At 37.2% G+C, this 15,479-nt stretch overlaps 1 protein-coding gene across 8 annotated transcripts in view; it reads right to left on the minus strand.

The window, feature by feature from the left end:
* The window catches only part of adnpb (activity-dependent neuroprotector homeobox b), a 119,634-nt gene that overhangs the window by 14,084 nt on the left and 90,071 nt on the right, over nt 1-15,479 (minus strand). For all 8 annotated transcript variants that reach the window (XM_051932984.1, XM_051932983.1, XM_051932986.1 and 5 more), the window contains one exon: nt 10,973-11,089. In XM_051932984.1, the coding sequence (XP_051788944.1) occupies nt 10,973-11,080 (108 nt within the window). In that variant the 5' untranslated portion in view covers nt 11,081-11,089. The remainder of the gene's footprint in view (nt 1-10,972; nt 11,090-15,479) is intronic.

Here is a 15,479-nt window from a genome sequence, read left to right on the forward strand (position 1 = left end):
AGAAAATTTCTCTATATGCAGATGACACATTGCTGTATATATCAGACCCACAAAATTCTGTGCCCGCACCCCTAACAGCACTAACAGAATTTCAAAAGATTTCATGTCTCAGAATTAATTTGAATAAAAGTGTGCTCTTTCCAGGGAATTCTCAAACACACAATATTAGACTGGACACATCCCTCCTAAGCTTCTTTTTTATTTCAAAACATTCCAATATACATCAATAAATCATTTAAGAAATCAGATTCAACCATAACCTAATTTATTTGGAATTCAAAACATCCAAGTATCCAAAGGGTGACCCTACAAAGATGGAAGATGGCATGGCTCTACCTAACTTTCAATTTTAATTACTGGGTAGCAAATATACAAGCTATAAAAACCTGGACATGGACACAAATAGATGAAAATACACAGGCTTGGTCTGCAATAGAAATAACATCCTGCAGTACATCTTTATATCCCTTGATTTGTACCCCAATAAGTACAAGTCATCGCCAATATACTAACAACCCAATTGTGCTTCACTCAGAATATGGAACCAATGTAGGAAGTATTATAAGATAGAGAAACTTTTGTCTGTGACACCTCTGCACGAGAACCACCTTTTTCCACCCTCTCAAACATATTCCGTTTTTAATGTCTGGAAAAACATTTGGGATTAAATCACTTAGAGATCTATACATAGACAATGTCCTTGCATCCTACGAACAATTAAACTCCAAATTTAAACTTTCCAGCAACACATTTCTTTCACTACCTTCAAATTAGAAACTTTGTTAAACAAAACCTGTCCAATTTTCCTCACTTCCCACCTCCCTCTATGTTAGAAAAAATATTGATCAGTCTTGAGGACTCAAACAGCATCTCCATAATATATAAAACCATTTTACAGCCCTCCCTTTCAAAGATCCAAGAGTACAGTGGGAAAAGGATCTTTCACTCAACATCTCAGAAAAGGAGTGGACAGTAGCAATGCACAGAATTCACTCGAGTACTATGTGCGCAAAGTACACAATTATTATTGTTTCCAGTGCAAGATTTAACCTGCGAACGTTGCTATCAAGTTCCAGCCTCAAAGGGCCACATGTTTTGGGTATGCACCAAATTAATATCACTCTGGACCAAAATCTTTGAATGCCTTTCAGACAGCCTTGGTGTCACACAACCCCCTAATCCATTAACAGCTGTGTTTGGTATACTTCCAGATGGGCTCAAAGCAGAGGAGGACAAACAACTGTAATTGCCTTTACTACACTATTGGCAAGTAGACTTACCTTGCTCAACTGGAAGAATCATAACTCTCCTATTTTAAGTCAGTGGGTAACTGATGTTATATAGTATTGGAAAAAAATCAAATTCTTATTTAGAGGATCTGTGCAAACCTTTTTCAAAACCTGGAAGGATCTAATCAATAACATTTTAGAATAAGATTTTCTCCCTTTTTATTTTTTTACTCTATTTAATTTTATTCATTTATTTATTTACTTATTTTTACTAGTTTAAAGTAGTAGTACTAGTTTACTCTGCTGGCCTAGCTCTCTTTCTTATGGGTGGGGGGTTGATTTGTTTCGAAACTAGTTTGGTAAAACTTGACTTATTTGTATAGAATGTTATTTAATTTTAATAAAATCAATTAAAAAATTACAAAGACATTACTCTGTTAATTAAGGAGTGTTGCTTTTCTTTCAGCAAAGAATTACATGATTACTGACATCAGACAAGAATATGCACTACAAGTAATTGATAAAAGTAACCACATTTATCCCTGCTTTTCCAGTTGAGGTTTGTGGGTAGTCACTGCTCAGCAGGGCAGCAGTAGGTGTAAAAATACAACCAACTTTGTACCGTAAGCCAGTCAATGTTGGGCAATTGGGAAATATTTGAATTCAGTCCAGTAGCAAAAACGTAAAAGCTCTGTTTTATCAGTGCCGAAACATATGTCAAAAGTGCCATTACTGCTGAAATTATGTATTTAAATCTTTCTGTGGTGCCATGGTAGAGTAGTGGGTTTAAATCACATCCATTGTGGTCCATGTGGAGTTTCCATCATTTCCCAGTACTGCATTTTTACTAGTACATTAAAGTAAAAAAATTCACTGTATTCTATACATCATTTTAAATCATCCACATATCCACTCTGTGGCACTTTTTGACAGCAGTGAATACTTCGTTTTTTCCATCAAAAGTACAGCAAAGAGGTTGACATATATTGGATTTAAAACAAGAAAAAATATCAGTATTTTGATATTTTCCTGTTGTAATTTTGGCTTTAGCTTTAATGTTATTGGCTATTGTGCATTGACAAAGACACTGAAGGCGCCTAGAATAGGTGATTGGCCTATTGTAGAATAGAGTGAAGGCCATTTCTTTCCTCTTCTACTATGTAGGCACAGAAATCCCTCCCAATACTGACTAAATTTATCTGCTACACTGGAAGAGATGGGAGAAAAACAATAAGTTACAGAAAACACCAATACTTTGTTGTATTGTTAAAATGATTTTTTTACCTGGACTTGACACAAGTTTCTAAATTTTGAACTGTACCCAAATCAGCAAAAACAAGTCCTTCAATTACCAGATACCCACATATACTGCAGTGCAGGACACTACAGTGTTCATTAAGTAACCCAAATTGTCTGTCAAAAAATGGTAGCATTATCCTCCTTTATCAGCTCATGGATTGGAGCGTGACAGATTAGAACATTAAAACAAACTAGACGAGAACAGGCCATTCAGCACAACAAAGCTCACCCAGTCCAATCAACTTAATTCTTTATATATATATTATATATAAATAAAAAAGGACTAGTTTTGAAAGTACCTAGACACTTCTTTTCCTCTCCTTCTCTAATGCTGAGAAACTTGTCCATGCTTTTATCACATCCCGCATCGATTATTGTAATTCCCTACTGGCAGGTGCCCCTTCTGATCTTATCAGCTCCAGCTTATTCAAAACTCAGCTGCAAGAGTCCTTAGATTCAGCAGCAGCAGCGAGCACATCACACCCATCCTGCTCCATCTTCACTGGCTCCCTGTGTCTTACAGAATTTAATACAAAATCCAACTAATAACCTACAAAGCCTTAAATAACCTCGCGCCAAACTACATCAGTGACCTTCTCCATCACTATGTGCCTGCCCGCCCACTAAGGTCCTCGGATTCTGGCAATGTTGTTGTGCCCCACACTAATCTACACTCCATGGGTGACAAGGCCTTCAACTATATAGCGCCCAGACTCTGGAATGACCTAGCGAAATTAATTAGCTGACTCCATGAATTCTTTTAAAAAACAACTCAAAACTCATCTGTTCAGGAAGGCTTTTAGCTCTACTTGACTTTACTACCCTTCTCTCAGTTTACTTCTCTGTCAAGATGCTCATGTAACCTGTGTGTGTGTGTGTGTGTGCGCGCTAGACCATCAATTATGTTGCCTGTTAGGCTTTCTTTCTCTGAATTCACTGTCATAATCTTCTTTATTTATCTGGTTTGTACAATGCTATATACTGTATACCCTGCTGTTCGTTCTTATATTCTGTAAGTGCCTGGAGCATGGGAAAGGCGCTATATAAATAAAATGTATTACTATTATTACCTAGTCTTACCGTCTATCACGCTACTTGGTAGCTTATTCTAAGTGTCTAAGGTTCTCTATGTAAACATAAAGCTCCTATTGTTTGTGTGAAATTTACCTCTCAAGTCTTTAACTGCGTCCCTGAGTTCTTGATGAACTAATTTTAAAATAACAGTCTTGATCCACTGTACTAATTCTCTTCATAATTTTAAACACTTCAATCATGTCACCTCTTAATCTTCTTTTGGTTAAACTGAAAAGGCTCTGCTCTTTTAATCTTTCTTCATAATTCGTCCTGTGTAGCCCTGGAAGCCTAGTTGCTCTTCTCTGTGCCTTTCCTAGCGCTGCTATATCCTTTTTGTACCCTGTTAACCAAAACTGCACACAGTACTCCAGATGAGGCCTAACCAGTGCATTATTAAGCTTGAGCATAACCTCCTTGGGCTTGTACTCCACAAATTGTGCTAAATAACCTAACATTCTGTTTGCCTTCTTAACTCTTTTAGGGCTAATTTTTTTTTTGTTTCTTTTCTCCTAGGGCTGAATATTTTTCCAAAAGCTAACTTTTTTAAAAAAAGAACACAAAGCAATTGTTTAACATATCAAATCAACAAAAAATATTTACTTTTGACAAATGTTACTGTCTTGCATGTTGTATGAGCCTGCATATTATATGATTTCACATACATATCACATACATGTTACACAGCAAAGTCCTGCCAAGTATGATATCGCTCAAAGAAGCCAATTGCATGCATTGCCACATTGCACTGCTTACAATATGTGTTGCACTGGTGCTTCCTTTCAACTGTCTGGTGCTGCACTTTCTCACTTATATTGTTAATATGTACTGTAGAGAGACAAGTCACCCATTTGAGATCGTGCCATGCCAATGCCACCAAGTTTTCTGCCCACATGAAAACCAGATTGTCACCTTTTATCCTCTTCAGCCTGTCTGTCTTCAACTGTGAAGTCATGTGTCTCCTGTTCAACCTCATTGTGCCACAAGCTCCAATTCCCTTGCTCTGTAGCTCCATGAACAATTCTGGGCGTGTATAAAAATTGTCCAGGTACACAACATGACCTAAATGTTCATAGCCCTGAAGCAGCTCCAGCTCAACCTAGCTTGTCAAGGGACAGTTTTCTCTTTGAAAGGAATACTTTCCTGTATATGTAATTACTTTCAGGTAGAAACCAGTGTTTGCTTCTGCCAGTACAAAATCCTTTATGCCACACTTTGTGGGCTTGTCTGGTATATATTGGCAGAAAAAAAGGCGTCCCTTTTATTTTACCATAGATTTATGCATTGACAAATCACGGCCATGCTAATAAAATTTATATGTTGGGCCACAATGTCAAGCAGGGGCTGAACTTTATACATGGGTTATAGCCTAGCTCACCACTTGGAAATTGCTTCTGGTTATCACAGAAGTGAATAAAACTTTGCAGCAGCACATACCCCCATCGCATGGCATAACCTGTCCAAAGCCACCAGGGAACAAAGCACATTTGGACCAATGCTCCCTGAAGTTACATCGCCAATCTAGTCCCAGCTCTATTTGTAATGCCACAAAGCCCTTCATCTTGTCTTTTGTTGTGGGTTTCCACTTTGGGAAAAAAAAAGGAATGTGGTATAAGCGCAGCCTGCGATTCAAAAAATTGCTCTGCATACCTGTTTGCTTCGTCTGACAGGAGCTGAAAAGCAGCATCAGGAGAGAGCAGCCTGAAGTAGTCCAGCGGCTGGTAATCTGTTGTTTCCAACAGCAAGCCGCCCTAGAAGAGTTAATGGCTTCTGAACACTGTTGGGATAATGATAGTGCAGAGTCCACTGTGACTCCTAAATCCTTCTCATAAGGTGTACTCTCGATTTTCAGACCTGTCATTGTGTATTCAAACCTAACATTTTTACTTCCAATCTGCAATATCTTACATTTACCGACATTAAGTTTCATCTCCCACAAATCTGCCCAAGCCTCTATGCTGTCCAAGTCTATCTGCAATGATTTAACAGATTCCAAATTATCTGCCAATCTACCTATCTTAGTATCATCTGCAAACTTAACCAGCGTGCTACTTATATTCCTATCTAACTCATTTATATAATGTGACTGCTGCTGCAGGGGGATGCGGCAGCCCTTTAGAAACCCACTCTTGAACAGTTTTTCAAAGGGAAACAGACTCACTCTTACAGCTCCTCTTTGTGGAATCAGCTGCCAGCTTGCCACGCAACGTGCTCCTCGAGTGGGGCTTCGAACATTTAAAAGACCGAGCAGCAGCCATCCTAAGGTATCACTCTCCTGTCTCTGTTCCCCCAGACTCCCTCTGCTCCGGCCGCTGCTGCCAGGACTGATGCGTCAAGTTTGACAGCTGTTCCTTGCGAGGCCAGATTGCCTCTGAAAGAGACTTGTGTGTTTGTTTCTGGCAGAGAAGCAATAAAGATTCTATTCTTTGGAAAACCTGCTGTACTCTCCTGTTCACCTTTCTGATCCAAGCTTGACAATATATTAAAAATAGCAGCGTTCTTAGCACTGACCCTGGTGGAACACCACTCTTAACATCAGCCAAATCTGATAAGGTTCGTCGCACCATCACCATCCTATTCCTGTGACTGAGCCAATTCTGCAACTAAGAAACATCAGCCTGAACTCCCACTTCTTTTTATTTGATGCCCAACCTCTCATGTGGCACCTTATCAAATGCTTTCTGAAAGTCGGGACAAATAATATAATATGCTCAAGTTTGATCATATCTTTTTTCCTTATAGAATTCCAGCATGTTGGTAAAACATGACCTACCTCTTCTGACCTCAAGCAGACTATTCAGAAAAACTCCTTCCATTAATTTTCTTGTGATGCATATTAAGCCTAATGCTCTATAGTTGCTTGGATCTGCCCAGTCACCCTTTTTATATAAACGGGACAGTATTTGCCATTTTCCAGTCCTACAAAATATCCTAAAAATATGCATCAAGGGACATATATACTCGCTAAACTCCTGAAGCACTTGAGGATTAACATTATCTGGTACTGATAATTTGTTTAACGCGAATTTAATTACCTTATTTAATCTAAGCAGTGCTTCCCCCTCTACAATTTCCAGATCACTCGGAACCTCCTTAGTTGTACCTTTTACCACTGGGAGGTTATATCCACTTCCTCACTTGTTAAGACCTCAGAAAAATGCAAGTTTAGAGCATCTATTTCACTGTCTGAATCTTAAATCCCCTTTACTATTCCTGATGCAACTCACCTCCTCCTTGACTATCCTCTTACTACTAAAATAGAATATTTTCAGGTCATCTTCAGCCTTATCTGCTATATTCCTCTCCCAACTTTCTGAGAAAGGGACCTTTAACCTCCTTAGTGTCAGACATGAGCGCCATTCAGGGTATAAAAACAGTGATAAAAGTGTTAGTCCCGAGCGTCACTTGGGCAATGGTATAGACATGTCTTGATTAAAACCTGAGGATTATTCGGGCAGTAAAAGTGCCAACAGCATTAATGCCGAGCATTACTCGGGCAGCACTATAGGCATATGTTGCATAAGCACCATTCCCAAGTGTTATCTGGGCAATGCTGTAGGCGTGTCTTATCCTAGTCTCATAAGAAATGCCTCTCATCAGCAGCAATGATGAGGTACAGTAATCCCTCACTTATCGCGGGAGATAGGTTCCAAGGCCAACCGCGATAACTGAATTTCCGCGAAGTAGGGACACCATATTTAATTATTTAACGTGTATTTGGACGTTTTTAAACCCTCCCTGTATTGTTTACAACCCACCCTTTACTCTATTAATAACAGGGACAACTGCTAAGCAATATGAAATCGGTAGATAAGTTTACACTTACTCTATAGCGAAGTACATGTAGCTATATATGACGTGATGATGGTGATGAATATGCTGCGCAGTAAAAATGATGACGATGAAGGTGATAATCCCCTGAACGCAGTAGCAAGAACACATTAATGCTGAATGAGTGAAATGAGACTTCCTGGTTAATGCAGCACTCCGTCGCTGAGCCAATCAGCAGCACACAGGAACTTAACTGCGTGCTCTGATTGGCTAGCTTCTCAGTCATCCGCCAATAGCATCTCTTGTATGAAATCAACTGGGCAAACCAACTGAGGAAGCAAATACCAGAAGTAAAAAGACCCATTGTCCGGAGAAACCCACGAAGCAGCGAAAAATTCGCGTTATATATTTAGATATGCTTACATATAAAATCCGCGAAGTCGTGAATCCGCGAAAAGTGAACCGAGAAGTAGCGAGGGATTACTGTATATCTGTCTTCAGACAGTGAAATTGAAATGGTAAGTGAAACTGAAAGTAATTCTGTCATATCCGAAAGAAATGCTCGTGTCACTCGGACATGTGCAGTGTACTGTTCATATTGTTATTATTTGTATCATTTGTACGTTTTACAGTACATTTTTCAGCTAAAAATACAATGCTTTGTGTTTTTTTGAGAAAAATTTAATGCTAACGAGGTTAATATGGAAAAGGAAAGGAACTTGGCCATAAATAAAATACACTCTAGTTCTATATGCACCAAGCATTTCATAATTCAACTAAACAGTCTTTCACCTTGAACATGGGATTAATTTATTTATTATGGGAAGAAGTACTGCACTGTTTACTGTTTCTTTCAATTTTGTTTTAAAGACACCTGTGGAATAAAAGCACTTGCACTTTTACACCAATCCATTACAGTTGTTGTGTGTCTGAACTTGCTACTGTCCAATACTCGGTTATGACTATGACGGATACAGGTTCAAGAGGCTCCCAAAATGGTTTCGGAAATGTAGAGCCAATGTGATTCATCACAGGGCTTTACATTATTGGCACAGAGTTTGTGCCTGGAAGAACTTGGTTAATTTTAAAACACAGTAATATGGCAACCAATCACAAAGATGTCTGTGACCAATTAGGATCATGACTCACAGTTTATGAAACATTACCCATCCTAAGTGCGCACCATAATGTCTGGTACAAAGACATTTTTCCTTTTTTACTCCTCTGCTCCATAGTGTAAAATTATAAATCAAACAATTTAGTCGCAACTGAAGAGCACATTTCAGATATTTGCATACATTTCAGCCATAAAATATAAAAATTACAACACTTTTAATTGGAATCCCAAATCCAAAAAAGTTAGGACCCTGCGTAAAATGTAAATAAAAACTGAATGCAATGATTTGCAAATTTTATAAACTCATTTTATTCACAATAGAACATAAAAACACATCAAATGTTTAAGCCAGAGAAAATGTACAGTTTGAATGTGATGGCAGCAATGTGTCTCAAAAAAGTTAGGACTGGGCCATGTTTACCACTGTGTAGCATCTCCTCTTCTTTTAACAGTTCTTAAAAGTCTGAACTGAGGAGATCAGTTGCTTGATTTTTGGGAGAGGAATGTTGTCCCCATTCCTGTCTGATACAGGATTCTAACTGCTCAACAGTCCTGGGTCATCTTTGTCATATTTTTTGTTTCATGATGTACCAAATGTATGTTTTCAATTGGTGAAATGTCTGGACTGCAGGGAGGTCAGTTCAGCACCTGTACTCCTCTATGAGTACTACAAAGTCATGCTGTTGTAATAGATTCAGTATGCGTTTTAGAATTATCTTGCTGAAATATGCAAGGCCTTCCATGAAAAAGATGTCTAGATGGGAGTATACAATATGTTACTGTAAAACCTGTATACCTTTCATCATTGATGATGCCTTTCCAGATGTCAATTCCATAGGCACTAACAAAGCCCCGTACCATCAGAGATGAATGTTTTTGAACCAAGCACTGATGATAAGCCAGATGCTCCCTCTCCTCTTTACTCCGTGGCATCCATGTTTTTCTGAAATATTTCAAATTTCGATTTGTCTGACTACAGGACAGTTTTCCACTTTGCCTCAGTCCAATTTAAATGAGCTTTAGGACAAGAAAAAACGGTGGAGTTTTTGGATCATGTTCACATAATGGCTTCTTCTTTACATGATAGAGCTTTAACTTGCATTTGTGGATCGCATGGAAACCTGTATTCATAGAAAATGATTTCTGGAGGTGTTCCTGGTCCCATGCAGTGATTTCCATAACAGAATCATGACTGTTTTTAATGGAGTGACATCCAAGGCCCTGAAGATCACAGGCATATAATATTGATTTTCAGCCTTGTCCCTTGCGCACAGAGATTTCTCCAGATTCTCTGAATATTCTAATGATATTATGTATTGTAGATGATGAAATATTCAAAGCTTTTGTTATTTTATGTTGAGGAACATTGTGATGAAATTGTTCCACAATTTGTAGACACAGTGTTTTGCAGATTGGTGAACCTCTGCCCATCTTCACTCCTGAAAGTAACACTCCTCATGCCTTTCTAAGATGAGCTTTTTTTATATCTAATCATGATACTGACTGTTACCATTTAACCTAATTAGTTGCAAAATGTTCCTCCGCCTGTTGCTCTTTAGTACCACTTACTTTTCCAGTTTTTTTGTTGTCCTCATCACAACTTTTCTGAGATGTGTTGCTGCCATCATATTCAAAATGAACTAATATTTTTCATAAAATAGTAAAATGTCTCACTTTCAACATTTGATTTTTTTTCTACATTCTACTGTGAATAAAATATGGGTTTTTGAGATTTGCAAATCTTTGCATTCTGTTTTTATTTCCATTTTAAACAGTGCCCCAACTTTTTGGAACTGGGGGTATACATAGCATTGAATCTTAATTACCTGAATTTCAAAATCATTACAATAAAATGAAAAGCTTAATTTTGAATACTCAATGGTTTGCACTTGTGTTTTGATCTTTTGAGACATTCAGTCAATTTGTAAATTAATGTTAGGCAACATTAACATTAAAAGTTGACTGTCTCAAAGATGAAAACAAAACTCAAAATATACGGTGTTAGGTGTACGAAATGTAAAATTGACTGTCCAATCCTTTGTGTTCAAAAGTGTAAGAATTTAATTCATTTTGTAAAATTTTGCAACCCCTTGTAATTTTATTGCTTTTCTGGAGTGACAATGATGTTTCCCCCTGAAAGTGTAATAGCACATAATTTAAATTCACAGTAAGCAATAAGCAAACTAAACACATGAAACAAAGGTGCATGAGTTTGCTTCATGACTATATGTTAATTTGACTAGATCTGCTGAGAAAAAAAAAAGTTACAACTATACAATTTAAAACCATAACACAGCTTAACAAGTTATTTTAACCCAGTGAATTGTTGCTAAAACATTTTGGTTACATTGTTACAAGCGTATTACATTTTACACAAGTCCTGAGAATCACAGCAGCATCCAAATAGTGAGGTCCATGTTTTCTTGTTGCTAAACTTAAATAATGACAAAATAACACTGATAGAGAAACAGGTTATTCCACTTACTTCAAGATGTTCCCTACAGTAGTCTAAGCCAATATCACTAAGGACTTTCTTCACAGTCTTGCGGGCTTTTCTTAAACTGCCAAGGTTGTTGACAGGAAGTTGAAACATAGTTTCTACCTGTATAAGAAATAATAGCTGTTTAAGAACATAAAATTTTATAAACAAAAGGTGTAGTTTTTACGCAGTAATAAACAGGTGTATTGTCCAAATATTTCATTTTTATCTGAAGGTTTCTTATCTTACTAGTTAAAGTAGTAAACTGGATAAAGCTAACTAATGGAAACACAATTAAGTATTTAAGTATGAATGCTTACAGTGTTGAGCAAAGATAGCAGTGGTACACAGACATATATATTAAAAAGGCATAGTATATGGGAAAAACAGGCCCTCCAAATTGTTTCATCATAACATCTACTACAGAACTCTACACAGGTAACAATGTTAAAAACAATTAAAAGCATAAAATATAAAAACAAATTGTGTAGATTAGTTAACATAGTATGTTGTACTATTGAAAGCATTTTTTAACATGAATGCGTGCCTTGAGAAAAATATGTCTGCTTTACTATAATGTGTAGTATCTTGGCGTAGGTTCATCATGAGTATCAAGGATGCTGCTGCATGACATTCAGCCTCTACATTTGCAGAATAGTTGATTCCAATTTGGGTGCTGGACTTGGCCAACAGTGGTTTGCTCTATTTTGCTATTCATGATTTTCATGAACAAAAATTAATGCAGAGTTGTGGACTGCAGAATATACTCTTTGGGTACCTATTCGCTAGTTACAGATAACGTCATCACTGCCTCATTGAACAGGAACACTTTACAGACAAATGTGATGCAACTGGAAAGCCTATAGGATGTCCAAATCTGAAAGCACTGACTTGTCCTAGAAAAGACTGCCTTGTTCTCTTCAAGTAAGGGTTGAGCTGCTACCCTAAAAGGAGCAGTTCAAATATCTCAAGGTCTTTTTCACAAGAAAGTGAAAAGGTGATAATGAAATTGTCTAGTTTACAGGTCCACCAGTAGCAAAATTTCGTACCTTGATTTGGATTATTGTGGTGAAGTGGGAGCTATGGAAAAAGGCTTTGAATTCAATTAGTCTATATCCTAAATTCACTTAGTCAGAAGAGGAGTAACCAAAAGAATGAGATATCTAATACAAGCGGCTGAAATAAGGTTTCTATAAAGGCTATACAGACTAGGAGAACTGTGCATCTCTTTATTGCATATACTTGCAAATCAGGTACACAAAATTGTAATTCATTTTAAGGTGCAGAACTAGTGTTAAAAAAATAACTCACAAATAGTACACAAACGAGTAGCAATTTACTGCTGCAATTCAGCCCAAGCAAGCCATTACTCTCAAACATGTCCCATCAGGTATCTAGCTTTTTTCCACCCACAATCATAAATTCTACCATTAGGACTACAGAGTCAAATGGTTTGTGCATTTTTTAACTGAATTTTATTAAAGGTTAGGAAAGTCAATGTACAGAGGAAAACAACACTGTAACATTACATATTACATAATCACACAATGAGATTATCTCTATTTATCAATGTTTCCCAAAACATTAAAGGTAAAGTTATTACATGGAGTTACATAGAATAGTGAACCATGAACTACAAGTTATTGTAGCAAAGGAACAAAAAAGATAGCATCACCTCTTCAAACCCATTGAATACTTGTTAATGTTTAAGTTTAATCTGCAATACCTAATTAAAGTAACATCTTTATTTAATATACTAGTCATTAAGCCCGTTACAATAACAGGCGCTATAACAGTAGTGCATAAACATTAGTAGGAACAGTCTATATTAAATGGCAAGGGACCTTCACCTCATTCTGTTTGTTGGTCGTATTTTTCTTTGTCTTTCAGCCTTTCTTTTGTTGATGTTTACTTGCTGAGCTGACTGTTCTTTGTGGGTTGCCGCCGTGTATTGTGTGTCTTTAATTTTCGGTGACAGTAACACTGGCTTGTACGTCCGTAACATACCTTTAATTTTCTCAGGCGGTAATACAGGCATGCTCGTCGGTAATATGCCTTTAATTTTCTCTGACAGTAATACTGACTTCTATGTGGCTGTAATATGCGTCACTGTATTGTGTACCTTTAATTTCCTCTCGCAGTAATACTGGCTTGTATTTCCGTAAAACGCCTGTAACTTTCTCTGACAGAAATATCGCACCGTGCCCCGCGCATGCGCACTTCACCAGAAGACACACACACATGGACACCTGGATGCACACAGGGATTTTATTAAAGAGGATGAGCTGTTATATCAGCATAACCAAGTCTTTTCATATTTAGGGTAGCTATAATTTTTTCAAAAGAACCACAAAGGTCAACTTCTTCCAAGACATCAGAAAATTTTAAGGCAACGGATGTTTTCCAATGTCAAGTTATAACCAGCCTTACTGCAAATAAAGTTTGTAAAATAAAAATGTGACAATTGGGTTGATAGTAATTTATCACCAATCCATGCAAAGCCAACTGAGGAGCTAATTTAAAAAGAGTATGAGAGAAATGTCTGAACTACTGATTTACAGGACCACCACACACACACTCTCATATGTGTATATAAGTATATATACACACACATACATTATATACACACACATACACATATACATATACACATATACATACATATATATATATATATATACATATATATATATATATATATACATTATATATATATATATATATATATATATATATATATATATATATATATATATATATATATATATATATATATATATATATATATATATAGATATATACATATACACATATACATATACATACATATATATATATATATATACTAGGGGGCTCCGCCCCCTGCTCGCTTCGCTCGCCAACCCCTGGTGTTGGGAATGACAAAGAGCGTGATGTATGAATGAGATATAGAATAGTGTGACGGTGTAGATGATGCAAATAGAAAGCAAACAATAAAGTGTGTGGCACAGTGTAAAGGTTTATTTGAAAATTTCTTTGTACACGCCGTTTAAGTGTAAAAGGTAATTCTAGCTCAGAACTTGAAAGGTCATTTAAGATGGTTATTGTTGTGATCAGAGTCAAGTTTGTCAGAGCTTAGAAAGAGTTGTGTCTTTCCAGGAAGTAATGGAATGACTTGGGTATTTATGTTTTCCACATTAATATTTTTTGGACATAATATAGTGCGTTGTGTTAAAAGGGGCATTTGGTCTAATGAGATTGCTGTTCCAAATCTCTCTGTAACTAAGTCGTCGCAGATAAAGGCTTGAGGAATTGTAATAATATGTGGCTGAAGTCCATCTGTATTCGTGAGTGTACCATCTCTCAGTTGTAATAAGCAATTGTTATGCGTATTTTAAGGTGCACTGAACAATAGCTGAGTGCATGGTATCTGGAAGAATAGCTAATCACTGTCTAAAATCTCCTCCTCATAAAAATACCTTTCCTCCAAATCGAATATTATTATTCATAAACGTTTGTTCATGCCATTGAACATTCATCAATAAACATTTTTTCAAGACGGATGTCACGTGCAGTGCCACTGTTAATGTTCATAGTGGATTCCGATTTGTAGGATCTAATGTAGTTGATAAAGATTTCACTTTCAGGTACATCGTCAGTTATAAGCTTCTGTAGATATTCAGTATATGAATGTAAAGAAGGCAGTCTAATTTGACCCTTTTGACAACAACGTGTAAATGTATAACTTGTATTGCCAGTTGTTTCTTCAGGGAAGTGAACTGAATGACAATGATTGCAAATGACATTCATTAATCCGAATGATTTTTCCTGGTGTATGCTTTGCTTGTGCCGTTTGAGAGGCGCGTTGTTGCATGTGTAGTATTTGGGACGTGTTGTTTTGGAGCTGTAATCGATTTGCCTGTGCTGTGTGAGAAGCCCGTTGTAGCCTTCGCTGCCATCAACGAATGTCTGAGACGGGAGGTGTTTCGTTTTGAATCCGTGCCTGTTGCGATGCAGCACTTTGATTGATAGTTTGCGTCATGTGGATCTAGGATGTAGATTTGTGCATATTAAATGAAGTATTGACTAAGTGACTAAGTCAGTATGATCAAGGGGGGGGGGGGGGGGGGGGGGGGGAGAGTATCGTTTAATTAAAGTGCATATGTCCTTCTTAAGTTGGCATATGCTGGGTTTATGTCCAAGTGTCTGTTGATGGTGTTTTCATCTGATAGCCAAGACTCGGCCAACTCTCTGCCGCTTTTTGTACTGGCCTTAAATTTTACTTTTACGTTGTCCCAGTTGAATGTGTGTCCTGTCGCTTTAGTATGTGCATATATCAAAGATAGTGCGTCCTTTCTTCTGACGGCGTTGCGATGTTCCTGTACACGTGTCGAGATTTTTTTTGACGTTTGTCCTATGTATACAGCTGAGCAAGAATTGCATGGAATACTATACACTGCGTTTCGTGTTTCGGCTGTCAATTTCTTGTTTTTAGCATTAAACAGGACCATGCACAGATTGTTGGTGGGTTTAT

This window comes from Erpetoichthys calabaricus, chromosome 10, assembly GCF_900747795.2.
Source record: "Erpetoichthys calabaricus chromosome 10, fErpCal1.3, whole genome shotgun sequence".
Taxonomy (NCBI): Eukaryota; Metazoa; Chordata; class Cladistia; order Polypteriformes; family Polypteridae; genus Erpetoichthys; species Erpetoichthys calabaricus.